Source organism: Trachurus japonicus, chromosome 13 (assembly GCF_045865225.1).
Source record: "Trachurus japonicus isolate A0001 chromosome 13, Traja_1.0".
Taxonomy (NCBI): domain Eukaryota; kingdom Metazoa; phylum Chordata; class Actinopteri; order Carangiformes; family Carangidae; genus Trachurus; species Trachurus japonicus.
The window spans coordinates 36216834-36237463 of NC_140919.1; the positions used below are offsets into that span (position 1 = coordinate 36216834).

General features: G+C 42.3%; 2 protein-coding genes across 2 annotated transcripts; one reads left to right on the forward strand and one right to left on the reverse strand.

The window, feature by feature from the left end:
* The first annotated feature begins 9227 nt into the window (after nt 1–9227).
* On the forward strand, nt 9228–12983 carry LOC146976484 (extracellular calcium-sensing receptor-like). The gene is made up of 10 exons (XM_085796712.1): nt 9228–9499; nt 9625–9928; nt 10165–10251; nt 10361–10468; nt 10564–10730; nt 10848–11325; nt 11413–11637; nt 11752–11875; nt 11984–12456; nt 12543–12983. The coding sequence occupies exons 1-10, from the start codon at nt 9228–9230 to the stop codon at nt 12981–12983; spliced, it is 2679 nt and encodes an 892-aa protein (XP_085652838.1).
* Nucleotides 12984–15930: 2947 nt separating this feature from the next.
* LOC146976485 (extracellular calcium-sensing receptor-like) lies at nt 15931–20622 on the reverse strand. The gene is made up of 11 exons (XM_085794523.1): nt 20474–20622; nt 20047–20338; nt 19337–19579; nt 19140–19235; nt 18720–19020; nt 18387–18559; nt 18079–18303; nt 17846–17969; nt 16984–17177; nt 16504–16782; nt 15931–16359 (listed from the first exon to the last, which is right to left on the reverse strand). The coding sequence occupies exons 1-11, from the start codon at nt 20605–20607 to the stop codon at nt 15931–15933; spliced, it is 2490 nt and encodes an 829-aa protein (XP_085650649.1). The 5' UTR covers nt 20608–20622.
* Between the last annotated feature and the right edge of the window lie 8 nt (nt 20623–20630).

Genomic DNA, 20630 nt, shown 5'->3' on the forward strand with positions numbered 1-20630 from the left:
CTCTTCACGCTCTGTGCCGGTGGGGTGTGTTTACACTCAGCACCAGGTTTGAACGGAGCGGAGTCTATGAGCCCCAATGAGCCCCGCCCCCGCAGGTACACAAGCAAGCCGCGCATCAACGGCATCTTGCGGTCTGGCCCGGAGCTGAAATCAAACACACCCCTCCTGCTGCGGTCGAGTTGAACCAGTTGAAAACAGCGCCGCTGAGCTTCCATACCGTAGCCTACATTGAGTTTCAATCAAGATTCCAGCGCAGCGGCAGACAATTTCAGCGAGGCCGTGCCGACCACAGGGTCTGGTATGTTGTCGGACACTCATTGTAACTATCTGAGCCTGTCAATTTGAAAAAAATGCCTGTTTATACCGCGAACTTTGACGGGAGCCACTTGCCCCATGTAAGAGCGTTAGCTGGGCTGCAGGCTGCCTGCCGGGCTCAATACTGCAGCCACCTCAATAAAAGTGTTATCCATCACTCACATATACAGAAAAACATAGGAAAACAGGGCCCAGGTTGAAAAAAACCGAAGTTGCCCTTTAACTGATGCTGTCCTTATATGAACTTCTCCTAAGAAGCAGGCTTCACCAGAACACAGTGTACATTTTCCTTGTATAAGTCAGTGACATGTATTATAAGCAAATCACACACACATATATTTCTCAGATACATAGTGAGTACATAGTGAAATGGCCATTTCCCACAATATATATATATATATATATATATATATATATATATATATATTTTTTTTTTTTTTTTTTTACCACAGTAAAGTTAAACATCAGGTCCCTGTTCAGCATAAGTGCAGTGCAGTTTACAGGATATTTGATGGAGTCCCATTCCCTCACATCACATCTAGCAGCCAATTTCCTATCCAAATCCCAGGGTGTAAGTGTACAGTACAAATATACAGTATATACTATATTTTCTACATGAAAAAATCAGTTAAATTAGGGGATTTGTAATTAATTATTCACATTTTAATCTGATATTGATATTTGCAACAAGATTCATACATTTTTTGATTGAAACAACTGATTTTGGTAGATGGCTGAATCAATCAATAGACATACCTACATACAGCATGTAGGCCTGTGTCCCTATATAAAGTCATCATACCCTTCCAAAATCTTAAAGGGATATTCCGGCGTAAATTTAACCCATGGTCCAACGCACCGTAATCCCCCCCCCCCCCCCTCGAGAGATTAAGTCTGCTAACCGCTAGCTTCTCTAGTTGTAGCAACTTTAGCAATGACCGCACCATACCAAACAGCGCAGTATATCAAAAATATATCAAAAAGCCACTTAGCCACAAATAATGCTCAGAACAGCACCAAACGTCATGTCATCAAACATCTGTTAGCTTTGCCTGGTTTCTATTGAAAAGAGACGAAAGCAACTCACCCACTCTCCTCCAGTTATACGCTATGCAGCAACTTTCCGCGTCCAGGCACTGACAACACACGTCCGAGGCCGACTGGCAGCACAGACATCTGGTTTCAGCAGCCACTGGCAGGCAGTGACCACACTGACCACTTGATTCCCCCAGGTCCAGCACATAGACTCCACCGGCTCTTTCACTTTTCTCCTCCATTTCCTTCAGCTTGTCTTCAGTAAACTCAGTCTCAAACTGATAGTGGTGCCCATCGAAATGAAACCAGTCGTTGTTCTCAAACTTTATAAACTCAGCCGTGTTGTCCCTTCTGTGATGTCTGCTCCACTATGTTACAGTCTCTTCCGGCAAGGAACGTCCTCCTGATCGCGCGTGTGACGTCGCGTCTAATCTCGCGCTTGTTTACGTGATTTTCTCCCACAAATATATAAAAAACAAATATATAAAGAACATGTGTTGTCAGTGCTTGGACCCTATGCTGGACGCGGAAAGTTGTTGCATAACCAGAGGTGGGTAGAGTAGCCAAAAATTGTACTCATGTAAGAGTATAGTTACTTTAGAATAATGTTACTCAAGTAAAAGTAAAAAGTAGCCATTCAAACATTTACTTGAGTAAGAGTAGAAAGTACTTGGTGAAAAAGCTACTCAAGTATGAGTCTGAGTAACTGCTGAGTAACTTCTGATTTGTTCGTTTAATGATCAGCGCGTAAATGTAGGCCTAATCAAATACACAAAAATATAATAGCAATGAAAAAATTCAGATATTGCCAGAGAACAACATTTAACAGTTAGACAATAGCCTAAATTACTTTTTTTTTTTTTTAAAGTAACATAAATTAACTCATTGGGCCCTAGTTTCCTAGACCGAGCGAAGTCTAAGTGCAGCGCAGCTTCGCCACGCCAACGAGGCGTGTCCAGGTCCATTTCGCAAGTTTGGTGGGCAGCGCAGTCCGATTTACACCAGCGCAAGCCCTCCCCTCGTCCCTCCTACCGGCGCAAACGGCAAAGGGGGAGGAGAGAGGGCGGGAGGGAGACAGGAGGAGGAGAAGTGGGATTAACACAGCCAATTCGGATCTTCACCAATCAAATGAGCTCCTCTCCTCACCTGCGCCGCGGGCGATGCGCACTGCAAGTTTGTCATTTTATACTTTGACATGGACAGAGGAGACAGTGACGCCAGTGGCCGAACCTCTCCCAGGAGGAAACAGCTGTTTTGGTCCGGAGGTCCGAGCTCAGAGTGGCCGAATAATGAGTTTACTAATATCCATAATCAGGTTTGATCTGATACACTGAGAACCACTGCCCAGAGTAAAAAAACAACAACTAATAAACTAATAAAGAAACTCACATTTATTCAGTTCAATTTATTATTCCCTGTGTAAGACAGATGAGAGGTGTACACTAATCACAACATAGACAAACACCATGCGGGATGAAATCAGCGTAAAGGACGCTCTCTCTCTCTCTCTTTGTCCTCCTCTCTTTTTTTCGGTGATGAGAGATGCTGAGTATAGGCTATATACTGACTATCTGATACCGAGGATGTTGTGGTGGGCTAAGAGAGATGATGATTTGTGTTTTGTTTTTCATTACGGCTGCGTGACGACGCTCGCCCTAATAAATTAATAAGTAAATAAATAAATAAAGCAGATCATCACAATGGCACAGTGCGTATCTCAACACAGCAGTGACATGCAGTCATCCTCCCTCAGTCCTGCTGTTGGGACATCCGCAGCTGCTTATCAGTCCCAGTTCCTCCCTGCTGTGTTAATTCAGGTGGAGTTTACATTACGCGTGCCGACAGCCTTTGATCTCTGCTTTGATCTGACGTCAGATGTGACGGGACAATCTATATAGATATAAATTCACGTGTTGATTCCATTAGTTGCATTAAATAGTGGTTATTGTGGATATTTATTGCATTGAAATGTGCCTGGAACTGTGGAAACCTGCCTGTGAGGTCTTGGCGACGTGTGTGCACTGCAGGTCAGTCAGCCAAACTTCCACTGCACCTGCTGCGCTTCGCCCTGCGCTGAGAGTAGACCTGGTTTGAGGTGGCGAGCTTTCAGCGCAACCTCTGTGGGACATTTTCGCACGAAACTTCCACTGCACCAAGCTGAATCTGTGACGCCTCCCCCTGCTGCGCGGCCACGCCTATCTCAGCGCCACCAAACTAGGGCCCATTGAGTGCCAACCACGTAATTTTAAGTTTTTTGCTTTTTTTTAAATTATGAAAATAGACACTTTAACACACCTTTATGTGTAAATTTGGGGACTCTACGACGAACAGAACTGAAATAGATGACGATCAAAAACTCATGACAGCTCACGATCTGGAAGTTTTCATCATAACTCGACTTTTGCAAACGGAGTTATGCATGTGGATGCAGCGCAGCCGCTCTGCTCTCACCCATCTCGAGCAACACCATGTCCTCCCGAGGTAAAATGTGATGGTCTCTCGGCCAAAGCAGGCCGGCACCACCGACCCGTACCACAGAAGGACCGCGACCACCGGTGGGGCTGTTGTTCCCGACCTGCTGTGGCCGAGAGACCATCATATTCCGCGGCGAGAGGCTGTGACACGCACGGTGCGTCTGTGTTATTGTTGTTTAGTGGCCCCGCCCCTGATGGTCGTTTTGTGAATAGAACAACAATTGTTGTATATATTTATCTTACACGAGCCCTTTGATCCAGAAATGCAAGTGTCAGAAGAGTGACAGGCACAAACAGAGCACCTTTCATAAAAGTACCTCCTTTTCTAGAAAAAAAAGCAGGGATTTTGGTGTGTTTAGCTTCAGTTTTCTCAGGAACAGAGGCACGTAGTGGCCATTTGAAGCATAAAGTTTCACCTTTCAAATGAGCCACAGTATGTGTTGGTGGCAATAATATAGAATATGCTGTGGCTCTACAAAAATCGTCAAAAATGGTCTAAATTGCCGGTACACTTGACTAAAACTTTGGAAAGGAGCGCGGCACTCAATGAGTTAAGACAAATTCAGCCACAATAACTTACATAGGCCTATCTATGAAAGATCTATGAACTGTCCATAAGGTCTTTGTGTGTGTGTGTGTGTGTGTGTGTGTGTTTGTCTGTGTGCCTATCTGTGACCCCGTGTGTGTGTGTGTGTTACGTTTCGCGTCGGACAGTTCACGTCTCCACGTCGCCCATTAATCCCTGATCAGTGTTCACCTCGTCGGGCATTATCCACGACATACCAGGGCTGACGTCATTCTACTCATTTACTAGCTGCAGTTTCTCAAATTTGAGGCGGAGAGGCCGTCTTACCGCGGAGATTTTGTGTGTCATGTGACTGCCGGGCTCTGTCTGATTGGTTAAACTGAGGCAAACGTCGCAAGTGGCTACATCTGATTGGTGAACCGCAGTCATGTGACAGGGGCTCGGAAGTATCTCCATTACGTAAAACATAAACAAACAATTTGCACATTGGATCGATAAGAAAAAGTAGTGAGTAGCGACCGTAATGTAGCTCAATGTAACGGAGTAAAAGAACCGCTTCTTCTGAAGAAATATACTCAAGTAAAAGCAACAAGTATGCTGCTCTGAAACTACTCTTAGAAGTACAATTTATCCAAAAAGTTACGGAGTAAATGTAGCGCGTTACTACCCACCTCTGTGCATAACTTATAACTGGAGGAGAGTGGGTGAGTTGTTTTCATCTCTTTTCAATAGAAACCAGGGAAAAATTAACAGATGTTTGATGCCTCGTATTATGTGCTGGGACCCTGTTTGTACTGTTGATGACGTTTGGTGCTGTTCTGTATAAGTGGCTTTTTGATCGGTGGATAGTGGATCCATACTGCACTGTTTGTTATGGTGCGGTCATTGACTTCATCTCTCGAGGGGGGATCTAACTCTGTGTTACGGTGCGTTGGACTATGGGTTAAATTTACGCCGGAATATCCCTTTAACTGTTTGTCACATTACACCCTGGAAATTAAAATGAATTCATTCTAACATTTTTGAGCTGTATGTGTGCAAATAACCCTCCTTAACAAAGTGAATGTTTATTTTATTTATTTTTTTTATTTATTTCAGGTTGTGTTTTGGTATTTTTTAAGAAAAATGACATAGAAGGTTGAAAACAACAAGACCAGTGAAAAGAGTGTTATGCCACCTTTAAAGATGAAGTATGAACTGTGTTATTATTTCAATAATGTTTGTATGTTATTTTGTGTTGGTTTGACTAGTTAAAGTAAAGTAACTTTGTGTTCTTGGGCTCTATTTTCCTGGCGCAACTCAGGGGGGCGCAGCGAGGCGAACCCTGGCGCAGCCGGCGCAGTGGTATTTTCGTCCAGTGCAACAACGTGCGCAGCGGATTTGTTAAATTGGCAGACTGCTATGTGCCGAACTTCTGTCGACCCCTGAGGAATTCAATGTAATTACAAACCACTACCGGTGCTTCTAGGTCATGTCTGACAGTAGAGGCCGCAGTCACACATACATAAATGTAGGCACTGGCAAGCGAAGGAGAATCACCTCCCAGTGCTGAATGACAGTCTACTGGCTGTTCTGGCTAGCATCCTCATCCTCAGGCACAAAGCGAGTCTGCTACCACACACTCAAATCTCTTCCCAATACCTGGCCCTGTAGCCTGCCCCAGCATGTCCGCTGCAAATTGCAGGCTCTCCCTCAAGTGTTTGTTTAATCCCCTTGTCTGCAGTGATTCCCCTAATGGAGGCTGCAGGTGAGCGGCCTTCAGGTATACTGTAGTTGGTCATGTGGCGTTTAGGGCCATCAACCACAACATGCAACCAAGACTGAAACCAACCATGTCACATCAGCACTTCACAGTCATTAGCTCTATGTAGTGAGCAGTGAATGGAAAACATTTGCTACTCTAGCATGAGTGTAGGCGCTGCTGGCTTGTGTGGATTAGCATGAAGCCTGGTGTAGACACTGCCTGCGGTAACGTCTCAACTGTGGTGGTCCAGGTTGGGCCACAGTCCTTTACGTCATAGAAAAACCAGCTCGCCCAGCAGACTTTGCAGATTCCGGAAACAGATGTCGAACAGAACCTGTCAGTCATACTTCTGCACATACACACACTTTTCAGTCATACCAGTTGTTCCACTTACACACAAGAGCACTGTATTTTCACAGGGGCCAGCGCAAACATTGGTCATGCTGCCATGTTCAATGTTACATTACACTCAAAGCATCATTTCTAAGACAATACATACCCATCCAATATGGTGGCCACGCTGATACATGCAGCAGCAGTCAATGAAGCATCTATGTCTGTGTTCCAATGTGCCTAACTAAGTAAATTGCCCAAAAGGCAGAATGTATATGGAATAGAAAAAAGGACTGATCCCTTAGGGTCATCACTAGTGACAGAAATTAATCTGCAGAGACTGATGCAGAGTGTGGAGGAGGTATACGAATGAGATATTTTCCTCTATTTCTATTAAATCATTACAGGAAATATCATTCAGTGTGGCAATGTCAGAGGAGCAGGAGAATATCCATCACCACATCACACATAAATAGCTTTATGTCTTCAGATAATGTACGCATTAGTGTGCATCATCTAAGAAGACAGTTAGCAAGGCTTCAGCTTTATTGGAGGCACAATCTAAGTGAGCCTGATGTTGTCACGGCGGTCTCACAGACAGTTGTGTTTTTCTTTTGTAAATAACTTTGTTTATAATAAAACTGCAGGTCTTAGTCTGTGGCTTTTCCTAAATGTATGTGTTTGATGGTTTCTGGAGCACACAACTAATTAAAATAAAATAAACTTGATTTCTGAGCATTTGTACCTCAGACGACCAAAAGCGGTCATATAGACCGCTGCATATTTTGGCAGTAGCTAAACCACTGTGTCCAGCTGTGGCCAGGAATTATTACAGTGTTTTTATTTCATGTTTTTCGCTCATCTATATTTTTTTTCCATACTGTCACATTTATTTTTACCGGTAGAATCGGGAGCCAGTGAGCCAGCGAGAGAAAGAGAGGAGACACCAGGCGTGTACTGGCAAAACTGAAAACTGAAAAAATTAAATGAGAAAATCATAGAATACAGGGATATGCAGAATTGGATGGTGGCTCAGGTAGCGATGAGGAAACTGTCACTGTCAGCTGCACATCTGCCAGCTGAACACCTGTAAGCAGGTGTGCTCCATGCAGATATTATGTTTCATTCATTATCTCTCAAATTAATTATCTTGTTTTGGGAAAATGGAGGAAAAAATATATCGTTATCACGAGAAAACAGAGGAATTATCTCGTTATCACGGGAAAATGGAGGAAATAAAATGTATGTACAGTATGTATGACCCTTTAGGGTTTCCGTACTAATAGGACTGTCTGCCTGGTTTCTTTTTTCTGTCCATCATCCTGTCTGTTTGTCTTTTTGTCTGTCTGTACATCTCATGGCTTACAATACAGTGCAACACAATACTCAGGGGCTTCAATTATCTTGCATCACATACCCCTGTGAGGACAACTGTGATACAATTGCAATCTCATTTTGTTCACTTCTAATCAGCTTGCTTCCAGAAACGAGGTTGACCCCATTCCCCTGACAGCATGGGAGTCTAAGATCCTGTTAAAGGCTTACTTCCAAGAGAAGGAAACTATCACAATTCTGAGCTTTTTCTAAGTGCACTTCTGTCCTTCCTCTCCTGGGTGTCACTGCTGTATTAAGTGAATAAGGAAACCAATATGACCTAGGGCAGCACAACATGCAGCATGTAATATTCTCCTCACTCCACACTCTGTAGTGCTCTGTTTTGTAGCCTGCAGGGCTTATCCTGTTAATGACATGCACAACGCCCTAATGACTCATTAGTCTCTCCATATTAGACTTATTCAATTCTCCAGAAGGATGTTTATGAGATGAAGAGAAAACACATCAGAGCATACAAGAAAAAAAATTGAATGATAAATTCCTGGATTTTAGTTAACTTTGACATACAGAGAAATGCAAACAAGTTAATACCACGCTTGAAACAATACAATATATTTTACTCTTTCTGTTTATTATAGCGAAGATTATTAACATTGTTTACAAGACTTTTAAATTTTCTATTGATACAACTGTGAAGATTTCCTCTCAATCACTAGTTCACTGTGTGTTTCAGTGTGTGTGAGAGTGTGAGCATACATAGTTGTTTGAAAGATATTTTGTTAAGCAGCCCCCAGTGACATGAGTCTACTGTCTGCCTCTTCACATCACTGAAGGATGAATTGTGCCTGGTCAGGCATGACACTGTGACATGACACTGTGCTCATCCCACCAGCTTGTTGTCGTTGTTGTTGTTGTTGTTACTTACTGTGAAACTAAGAGTTATTTTTCCATTGATCAGGGGCTTGGGTCAAATAAAGCCAATTTGACAGGAGGTTGCCTATATATAGGCTACAGGGCAACATCTCTTATTTGACATTTGAGACTGGATAGCTTGTCTTTGCTGCATTCTCATACTCTCAATGAAGACGCTGTACCCTTAAGGTTTTGAATGAGCTCAGATTATAACAGGGCTGTTAAGGAGTTTAGGTTGATTAGATGCGTTTTACAAATTAATTCGAGTTAATTATTATTCACTTGTGTTGACTTTGCTAGTGATTTTGTAATCCTAGATACTGTGCTACTGTCACATTATGTGTTTTTTGTCACAATGTCTTATTTTCTTTGGACTAGCTCTTGCTTTTTACTGACAGCTGACAATTGTTTTGGTACTTTGTTGGCTATCAGGCTGTTTATGTGGTTCTCTGTTTGCTGTTTCCATTATTCATTATCCTAACATCTGTTATTTGAACAGGCATATACATTTATTTGCTGTGAAAAGTATATGGTGACATAGCTCAAAGAAAGTATGAATCATTTTTGCACGAGATCAGCACAGCACAGTCTTTCATTGAGAGTGAAAGAGCTTTTGTTTTTGGGTTTACTTTTATGTGGGATTTTCCCCTACAACTCCCACCAGGACCAAGGGCAGCAATGCAAAATAATCCCAGGATCCATACCGCTACCTGTGCTGAAGAAAAATGGGGACATTATCCTTGGGGGACTTTTCTCTCTTCATGACATGGTGGTGGAGCCCAGTCTGTCCTTTACCTCTAAGCCTCCTCCCATACAATGCACCAGGTAAGACAAGTCTGGAGTGGCAAAGTTGTGATTAAACAGATGTAATGTCAGGTGGTAAACCTCAGTTTCATAGTTCAGTATATCCATGTTTGTTACTTTAAACGCCATCTTCTTTCTTCCTCCAGATTTAATTTTCGAACATTCCGTTGGATGCAAACTATGATCTTTGCCATCGAGGCGATCAACAGAGATGGCAGACTCCTTCCCAACATCACACTTGGTTATAAGATCTATGACTCATGCAGTACAGCCCATCAGGCTCTGAAGGCTGCCATGGAGTTAATGGGGACTGAGAAGGCTTCAGGAGTCAAAGGAGTGACAGAGGTTAAAGGCACCTGTCCTGGGACTGTACCAGCTGTGATAGGGGATGGTGGCTCTACTCAGTCTCTTGTAGTGGCCCGTTTCCTGGGAGTTTTCCATGTGCCACAGGTAAGTTAGTCATAACTATGCAACTGTACACCAGTCATTTACTGTGGGTTAAAGCTACTGGGCAGGATAGACATAGAAATGCTGTATTACTTTCTATTGTCACTATTTCTGAGGGTTGTCCAATGCATGGCATATTTAACTTATGGGTGATGTAACCTGTGACCAGCCAACTGAGCTGAGAAATGTTGGATATTGGACATGGTTTCATTAAATTATTCATGTCTCCTTGCATTCAGGTTAGTTATTTCTCCAGCTGTGCCTGTCTCAGTGACAAAAATGAGTTTCCTGCCTTTTTAAGAACCATGCCCAGTGACTTCTTCCAGGTTAGAGGGAGTTTACACATTCAGATTACTCACCTCTTTACATACAGTATGCAAAGGCAGTTGGAAACAACATAAATCTTTCAGTTTCTTGTTCTCTGTCTCCATTTAGGTAGATGCACTTGTGCAACTGGTCAAGCATTTTGGCTGGACATGGGTGGGTGTGATTGCAGGGGATGATGCCTATGGCCATGGTGGGGCAAATATATTTGCCGATGAGGTGAGTCACACAAGTAATTTAATCATCATAAACTGCTATTTTTTTATTTTTTATTATATAACCTATAACAGTGTTTCTCCCCTTTTGTTTCTTAGGTTAGAAAGTTAGGTGCGTGTGTGGCCGTCCATGAGATCATCCCTAAGAACAGAGCACAGACTGCAGTTTCATCCATTGTCTCCAAGATCCGCTCATCTGGGGCCCGGGTGGTTTTAGTGTTTGCTGTGGAACAAGATGCAGCAGCATTGTTTGATGAAGCACTCAGGTATGATCCTTTCTGCTGTTTAGAATTATCCATACAATATTTATAACTTCATAAAAGCTCACTTTGGGGCGTCTAATGTGATGATCTATGAAAAAATGGCATAATTCTTGAAATTAGAGATGGGCTCACCGGGATACAGTGGCTGGCCAGTGAGGCGTGGAGTACAGCTGCCGTCCTCTCCACCCCTAAAAAGTACCACCACATCCTCCAGGGTTCCATGGGATTTGCTATTCGGCAAGCACACATTCCAGGGTTGCGAGACTTTCTTCTACGCTTGCATCCCACAGCTCCAGATACCCTTGACGACCCCTTCTTGATACCATTCTGGGAAGAGATGTTTCAATGCAGCCTGGGTTTGCAGACAGAAGGTCAGAAAAATAACGCTCAGGGTAAACCTCAATGCACCGGAGCAGAGGAATTGGGGAATGTGACAAATATCTATTCAGATGTGTCACAACTAAGGATTTCCTACAATGTCTATAAGGCTGTGTATGCAATTGGCCATGCATTGAAGGCTATGAGAAACTGTGTAAAAGGAAAAGGGCCATTTCCTCTACAGGCCTGTCCAGATATAGACAATATACAGCCATGGCAGGTATTGTCATATGTTTTCTAATTAGTCTAGATTATCAAAGGTTACAGTGCTCAAACAGCATAACAAATAAGCACCTTCTTCTTGTAGCTGCTTCATTACATAAAACAGGTGGAATACTTGGACGCATTTGGCGATGAAACCAAATTTGACATGAATGGTGACCCTGTAGCCATGTATGACCTGGTTAACTGGCAGCTGGGTCCAACTGAAAAAATGGAGTTTGTCACCATTGGAAAGTTTGATGAGATTACTGGAAAACAAAAGCTTCAGATCCAGGAACATAATATTGTATGGAAAGGCAACCGAACCAAAGTATGGATCTCAATAGAATAAAACAGTGTTTTGTGGATTGCATGTTGTGCAACACCATTTGTATTATTTGATTTTGCTGTGACCAGTGTAGTATGTGCCTCCTCCTCTGCCTAGGTCCCCTTGTCAGTATGCAGCAGCATTTGTCCCCCAGGTACCCGGAAGGCAATCAGACCTAACTTCCCTGTCTGCTGCCATGATTGTGTGGTTTGTACAGCTGGGGAGATTAGCAATCAGACTGGTGAGGGCAGACTACATTTCCACATTGCCTTTTAAATATCTGACCTATTGTACAGTTGCAGTGGAAAAGTCACATCAGCAACTAATGCTTTCTTGTCTTTTTCTTTAGATGCCATAGAGTGTATGCGCTGCCTTCCAGAGTTCTGGTCCAGTGCTGACAGGACAGCCTGTATCCCCAAAGAGGTGGAGTTCCTCTCCTATAGCGACACTATGGGTATCACCCTGGTGGCTATTTCCCTTATTGGCTCTTTCTGCACTTGCATTGTCGTCTTCATATTCTCCTGTCATAGAACCACCCCCATTGTCCGCGCTAACAACTCAGAGCTGAGCTTCTTGCTGCTCTTCTCCCTGACTCTGTGTTTCCTATGCTCCCTAACCTTCATCGGGCAGCCTACCCAGTGGTCCTGCATGCTGCGTCACACTGCATTTGGAATCACCTTTGTCCTGTGTATCTCCTGTATTCTGGGGAAAACAATAGTGGTACTAATGGCCTTCAAGGCTACTCTTCCAGGCAGTGATGTTATTAAATGGTTTGGACCTATGCAGCAGAAAGCAATCATTTTCTGCTGTGCACTCGTCCAGGTAATGACTTCAAACTGTTTATGCATTGTGAAAAGTTACAGGAGTATTTATGCAAATGTTTGAAAAATCTATTTCTATTTATTCAGGTCATCATTTGTACAGTGTGGCTGCTTGTTGCACCCCCCTCTCCTCGCAAACTGATGCCACGTGAGAGTGCAATTGTCATTCTCTTGTGTGATGAAGGTTCACCTGTAGCATTTGCTCTGGTTCTGTGCTACATTGGCCTACTGGCCTGTATCTGCCTTATGTTGGCCTTCCTGGCAAGAAAACTCCCGGACAACTTCAACGAGGCCCGACTCATCACCTTCAGTATGCTCATTTTTTGTGCTGTGTGGGTAGCCTTTGTTCCCGCCTACATAAGCTCTCCAGGGAAGTACTCGACTGTCACGGAGGTGTTCGCTATCTTGGCCTCCAGTTATGGACTGCTGGGCTGCATTTTTGCACCAAAGTGCTACATAATCATACTAAGGCCAGAAAAGAACACCAGGAAACACTTGATGTCCAGAGTTACCATGGACAAAATTTAGGAGATTATGTTGATTTCACATTGTATGCACTTCTTGTTCTTTTCCTTCTGAATAAAAAGCTGACTTTAATTCATAGTGTGTACCAAAAAAAGAACATAATGCTGGAGGTAGCAGAAATGAGGTAAATGAAACCAGTTTATCTTTACCAGCAGATGGTAGTAGTGTGCTGTCAGTGTCATACTGAATAACAGAAGGGATTCTGTTATTCAGTATGCTCTGTCAGGAGATGCACAATGCTGTCACACTCTTTTATTCTTACCAGTAACTTTCCCCAGTGTCATTAGTTTATTTTATTCATGCATCTTCCCTCCCACAAAACTTTAAATTCTTCTGGTGTAATTAAAGACCTACTTTGACATTAACTCCTCCACCCCAGCCAGAATTGAAGACTTGAATCGTAGTCATAGCCCATATTTACAAAAAACATGGAAAACCATACTTTTCTTGGCTCAAGTGGCTTTATTTTTCCAGCTACATGACACTCCTTTGATAACCTCAGTGGGAATGTGAATGACAGCTCAGTGCAAGATCTGAATGGGATTTGGCAGCATTGTCCATGCTGATTTGACCTGAGATAGAGTGATGAGGCCCAGGGTCTCTGAGGTATGCTTTGTTGAAATCCCTGCTGTCATTGGTTAATTAAATCCTCGTACTCCAGAGGCCCTTTACATATAAGCATCACGCCTAGCTGTTCCCAACAATAACAAACTAAAACGTCAGACATTTTTCAGGCTCTCCACAGCTGCTCTCAGGCTAGCATTGATTATCCACCACTGATTGATCTGTTGTTCCTCCTCAGGCGCAGGAGTAAATTGGATGATGGAGAGATGTCAGATTTCTGACATCTGACAGGGACTGGTAGGGGAAAAGGTGTTGGGGAGATGAGTATTTTATTGACGCTGCATTACTCCATTTACATTCATTATAAGACAGTATGAGGCAGTGGATTGATTTCCTCTCATGGTACAAAGCCTGTCTGTGTTTCATCTCCAAGAATGATCCTCCACATCATCACACTATATACTTGATTGAATTAAGCAAACCAGAACAGATCATCTTCATTCGAGGGTTTAATAATTAATTTGGTTTGAATGAGAAAACACTGTGGAGCAATTTCTTCGATAAAATGAATGGGCTATCAAATTACAGGCACACAGACGTAAAAAAGAAGCATGACATGGCTGTTAAAATTATATTAAAAAAGTGAGTGAGTGTAGGGAATGTGTCCAGAATTCGTAGAAATCCATTCCTATAAATACTGACATAGGATATGTTGAGAGATGAGGGCATTGAGGTAAACACAGGAGGGAAGCTAAATGATGTAATCAGGCCATGACTTATACTCACACAGCTATTTACTCAATCTTGTCACAAGTTTTGTTTGAGGCAAACACTGACCAGATGTTTTTCTTCATCGTCAAAAGACCTGCCGCCAACAGAGGTTAAGGGAGAAAAAAAGCGTCATGAATAGTTGTGATATGATATCTCAGGCTGCTCAAAAGTGTTAGCAATGATTAGGACAGGGGTGGATAAAATCAGACAAACACAGCGCATTATAATTCTACAGCCCTGCAGTAAATAACACTTTGGTGTAGCCTGTAATTTAAGGTTTGTTTTGACAAAGTCACATGTGTTGCTTTATCATAATAGTCTGTTTTGAGAAAGTAGTCTGTAGAGCTGCTAAGCAAATATTCAGTTAAGTGTCTCTCAGTTGGCACTGTTAACAATCCATTTGTGACTTCTACTTGACAGCTATACTACTTGTAACTTTATCTCCCACTGAATTTGAGGTGTTTGCCAGTCACACCAGCATATCACAATCACAAAAGCCGCAATTAGAATTGTCAGTTTCGCCCCGACAAGCAATTATTTTTGAGTTTTTAAGGCAACATTAAACTGTCAGCAGTAAAAAGAGGTCAGAAATGTCTAATCAAACATTGCTTAACTTACAGTAATATTTGTACTGGTTATTGCAATTCACAGCGAAAAGTCAAAAGGAAAAATACAAAATACAAGCAAAAATAAAAAAAAAAAATAGAATATTCACAAACTACAGTTGCCATAAAGTTGAACCAATTTTTGGAGCTTGAAAACATTGTGAATTATTTTGTGCCATTTTTATTCAAAAGCTTTTTATTGCATGGTTCAGTGTCACTGTTATCTTCTTCCACCAGTAAAAAATGATAACAATATCAGAGGACATGATGTAGCATGATAGAAAGGTATTAGAGGAGCAGAAGCTTTACATAATCACTGAATACTGAATGGCTTGAGCGAATGATATTGCTTACATTTATGTTTTGGCTAATATAATACTCTTTTCATGATGGAGATTTCTCTTTCACCATCATCTTGACACTCTGTGAAGTCTTTTCAGGTTTTACATCTTTACTTTCACTTATTATGCTCTCAGAACCAATGTCACAGAGGAGATGGGCACCATAGAAACTGCACCAGAAACGAATGGACTCTGTCACAATAGTGCCATTCACTGTGGTCGCTTGCCTTGTATAGGCTAGTAAATGATTAGAGTCTCAAAAATCTGTGCAGCTGTACTGATGTCTGTAGCTGCTTTTTTTTTGAGTCACTGTGCTAATTAGGTGTGAGATCCATGTTTGGGTCATGGGAGAATAGATCAGAAATGTGTTGACACTATTTAACAAGAGACACCAATAAAACATTTCTTACCCTGAATAATATGTGCAAGGTCATCTGATGAATGAAAGTCTGTGATGAGTTGTCAGGGTGGCATCACACTTATTCATAAGCTGACAGTATGATCATTTTTATTTCTATTTATGTAGACATACACACGCAGATCATTTTTCAACAGCAGCATTTATGTTTATTAAAGATCATATTGTGTTTGGACAACATGAGCACAAGAAAATGACAGAATTTTGATTTCTATTTCCATTTCTGTTTCTTTATCTCTCGTTCTATTTATCTATCTGGCCATCATATGTTTTTTGGTGTTTTTCTCAGGCCTCAGAAGAATAATAAAACATTTTGGTGCAAAGATGCAGAACAGAAGGCCATAACTTGAGGCCAGGATGGCAAAAATCTCCACTGCAACGGTGTACTTCCTAGGAGAGCTAATGTAGGCAGGTACAAAGGCCACCCAGACAGCACAGAAGATCAGCATACTGAAAGTGATCAGTTTGGCTTCATTGAAGTTGTCAGGGAGTTTCCTTGCTAGGAAGGCGAGGAGGAGGCAGACACAGGCCAGCAGGCCAATGTAACTCAGAGCAAGTGAGAATGCGACCACAGATCCCGTGGCACATTCAAGGATGATCTTGGGTCCCAAGCTGTCCACAATGTCTCTTTCTGCGGGCTGAGGAGGAGCCAAGGTCAGCCACAGAACACAAATCAGAACCTGCATGGGAAGGTAATATTGGGTCAGGAAATAGAGAGGCATATGTAAACAACCACAGCTGTCATACTGTGAAATGGATATTATGCAATATTCTATAAAGCAATCAATAACACTCAAAGTAGCTTGTGTTAAAAACACAATCACCTGTACAAGGGTGCAGATGGAGATGCCCAACCTCTGCTGAGCAGGACCAACGTAACGCATCAGGTTTTTACCAGGCAGTGTCGAGTGGAAGGCCACCAGGACTACCACTGTGCGGCTCAGCAGGCAGGAGATACATGATGCAAAGCTGATTCCAAGCATTGTGTGTCTCAGCATACACGACCAAGTCATGGGCCGTCCAATGAAAGCCAGTGCACATACGAAGCACAACTTGAGCCACAGCAGGAGCATGAAGCTCACCTCAGAGTTGTTGGCTCGCACCTTAAAGCAGGGGAGGGATTTAGAGGTAAAGAGACAGGAGAGATTATGGCATGGTTCTGAATAATATTTTGTATACTGTATATGTTTTGTTTTATTTCTAGGAAACCCCAATATAAACCGTATTATAAACCATTACTCTCTTAGCATGATTAAACCCCCGAAATGTGAATTGGCTTCATGCAGGATGCTGCAAAACTTTACCAGTGGTGTGTGTCGGTAGTAAAGGAAGGTCGCCAATGTGGCAGCTGTCAGTGCAGCTCCAACACCAGATACTATAGAAAGGACGACTCCCATGGTGTCATTGTAAGAAAGGAAATCCACCTGCTGAGGAATGCAGACTGTGTGGTTTAAGTTGGACCAGAAACGATGAGGACAGCGAATGCACTTCAGTGACCCTGAGACAAGAGACAATGAGAGAGAGGGAGTTAACAGATGTGATTACACTTTTATTTATGTTAATATATGATATATTAATAATATACAGCAGAGTTAAAACCTTATGCCCATAACCCTCTCTCATAAAACATAGAGAAATGCTTCCTGCCACAAGCAAAGATTTGGGCATATTTGTTTTGGTTGTTCAGGACTTCGAAATATATTAATAAGAAGGCAAGAAGAGTTTTTAAAAATCTATGCACACTTTCCTCAAAAGTCTGTTTCATTCCCCATACAACACAGAATCTTTAAATAAGCCCTGGATTTCTTTTTCAAAGCCCTTAATTATTACTGAGGAGCATAAACAGTATTTAGAAGCTTCAATTTGGTCTTAGTTTGTTCTGGTTTTAATACATTAAAATACGTATTGCATGTAAAAGCCACCCTCATCAAGGGGTGTTGAATAATAAAATTGAATTAATCTCTGTTGCCTGTCAACCTGAAATGGACAAAAACACATTCTCCATCGTGAAAAAAAATACAGAGGCTAGAATTGTTGGTCACATATTATTTGTGTATATCATTATTCTGGAAGTAATTGCTTACATGCACTGGAATAACAGCTTCAGATACTATATTAGAGTAATATGCATTCATTCAAACAGATAAAGTTAACCTTTAAAACTACCTGTTTTATTGCTGATTTCACCCCCAGTACAGGGCAGACAGTCAAAGCAGCATACAGATCTCCCTTTCTGCACAGCTTTCCTTGTACCAGGAGGACAAGGACTGCTACACACAGACACAGGCACCTAGATGCAGGTACATAATAAGATATCAAAGGCAGAGACACTCACAAAATAGGTTTCTTGGTAACTAAAAGAGAGAGCCATGATGACATAAAGCACTAAAAATAGACACCTGAAGTCCGCTACCTCCTCCCCACACCACTCTGTCCATGTCAATGTGAAGATTTGGCCCGTGGGAGGACACAAAATGACCCACGGTGACAAACTCTATTGTCCCTTCAGCCGTTACTTGCCAGTTGATGATATCAAATGAAGCAGGCGGGTCTCCATTCTCGTCGAAGTTCATCCATTCCTTCAAAGCTGTTGTAAAGTTCACTTGTCGCAGGTAGTGGGCTATCTGAGAGAGAAAAAGGGTTGTTTCATATCACTTCTGAAAATGATAACATTTGTGACTTGCGTAGATTGTAGAATTGCATTTACTTGTGCAGGCTGCAGCCTCCAGACATCAGGACACTGGCCCTCCAGGAAGGGACCTTTTCCAGGTTCACAGGCCAACATGTCATTTATTGCATGGGCAATCGCGTACACAGCCTTGTAGACATTATAAGTGATTCTTAGCTGAGACACATCTGTGTAGAGAGTGTTCCCACTGCCTAGAAGAGACTCAGCACATATGGAGATTAATAAATACCTTCGTGTTTGAATATAAAAGATAAATATTGCCACTGAAATTAAAAACAAAACAAAAAAAGAGAAACTGAATGATTTTTCAAATTATTGAAAGAGGTTGTACTTGTTTCCATCACTTCTCACCTATGACCTCTGAGCCAGAGCACAACTTCCCTCCCAGGCTAGTGCTAAAAGAGCATCCAAACACTGTTTCCCAGAGTTCTTTTGAGAAAGGGTCAGAGTTGGGTGAGTCCAGGCTTGGATTGATACGTTTCAGAAATTCTCCTAGTCCAGGGATATCCATCTTTTTTACAGCAAACCCTATTGTCCCAGCCATTGAGGGAATATTATGGGGAGCTGAGATAGACCCATAAGTAATCCAAGCATCATTAGCAATCCACTGCTTATCTGTTAAATTTTTGTAGACTACCTCGTCAATCAAAGCCTGACGAAGAGATGAGAAGCAAATATCATGAAGCAGGTATCATGCAACAGAGTGGCCACATTTGTAGATTTATAATACCTAAATAACATGACAATTACAGCTTCAAGTAAGTAAATTACCTTTGCATCCTGATCTATAATAAATGTTGCCACGACTCTAGCTGTTGATTTCTGGATGGTTTCAACAATCCTTTGAATTGTCATCTTTGTGTAGTTCTTGCAATGAAAAAGACACATCAAGAATCACGGAGGGAAGTGCACATGGCAAAAAGAGAGTGGATATGGAATAATGCATTCAAAATGAGACATTACAGTACCTTTGGAATCACTTCATGGTAGGCAACACACACATCTGTTCCCTTGAGGGCATCCATTAACATCTGAATCCCAGACCTGCCAAAATCATCATCCGCAGACACGAGCCCCACCCAGGTCCACCCCATCACGCGCAGCAGCTCAGCCATGGCCCAGGCTTGTGAGGCATCGCTGGGAATTGTGCGGAAGAACAGCGGATACCTCCTCTTGTCACTCAAGCACACACAGGAGGCTACGTAGCTCACCTGTGAGGGGTGATTACAGTTAGTGGCAGACAAGGACACAGAAAGATAGTTTATTAAGTAAGTGATAATGAGTGTGAAAACAGAAGTAGACATATAAGCTGACTTATAAAGTAGCCCCCGAAGAGAAACTTCATCCTCTGCATTTTACCCATCTGGTCAGTGTAGGAGCAGTGAGCAGTGACTGTGCTGTGCCCAAAAATCAGAACCAGTTGTTTAAGCTGGTGCTTTTGCCAAAGGCAATTGCAAAAATATTTATACCCACGTCTTTAATTTGGAAGGATACAGAAGCAGCAAGAGGAAATCCTCGTTGACTCAAACAGGCCAGAATTAAACCTTGCTTCACAGTGATAATCCCAACAACAATGTGAAAGACAATATTGTACCAACACAGTATTACAAGCAATCGAATAAAAAACTAACAAGCACATGAATCATCGTCATGTTTGTGGAACATCGTGTCTACTCACCATGGGTAGATTAAATACCCCAAGGGTGTTTGCCACAACAATGGAGGATGACGTGCCTCCATCACCAACAATAACTGGCACTGCAGGTACAGATCCACATTCTGAGTTCCCCAGATGAACCTCCTGTCCAGTTTCCATAGCCAGAGCTGATAACAGACTGGTGCTGTCTGCCAGGCAGGTATCAGCAGCCAGATAGCCAAGGGTGAAGTTGGGCAGGAGATTTGAGTTATTGTTAATTTCCTCTACTGCAAAGATCATGACTTGAAGCCAGCGATAACCACGCTGGTTAAAGCTGCACAAAGGAATAAAATAAGCAGAAAGATGAACATCAGAAATCAGGACATACTGTATTTTCTGACAGTGTATCAAAAATCAAATCAGTCAGGCTAACCATGGGAAGGAAACATTCAGCTCCTCAAAACCTTACATTTCACAGGAAGCATTAACCTTCTCACGCCGGAAATCCAGCTCAGGCTGCGGTGCTTTCAGATGAACAGGGAAAAGGCCCCCAATCACTAAGTCTCCGGCCTTGTAAACACTTCCTGGGATAGACTTTACCATCAGCCGGCAGGTCTCCCCTCCAT

Coding starts and splice junctions, on each gene's coding strand:
- LOC146976484 (XM_085796712.1), top strand. CDS start 9,228: ATGAATCATTTTTGCACGAGATCAGCACAGCACAGTCTTTCATTGAGA. Junction 10,731..10,847: donor TTGTTTGATGAAGCACTCAG/GTATGATCCTTT, acceptor TCTTGAAATTAG/AGATGGGCTCACCGGGATAC. Junction 11,876..11,983: donor GGAGATTAGCAATCAGACTG/GTGAGGGCAGAC, acceptor CTTTTTCTTTAG/ATGCCATAGAGTGTATGCGC.
- LOC146976485 (XM_085794523.1), bottom strand. CDS start 20,607: ATGGTAAAGTCTATCCCAGGAAGTGTTTACAAGGCCGGAGACTTAGTG. Junction 19,580..20,046: donor GGGTATTTAATCTACCCATG/GTGAGTAGACAC, acceptor CACCCCTCACAG/GTGAGCTACGTAGCCTCCTG. Junction 17,970..18,078: donor GAGGAGGTAGCGGACTTCAG/GTGTCTATTTTT, acceptor ACCTGCATCTAG/GTGCCTGTGTCTGTGTGTAG.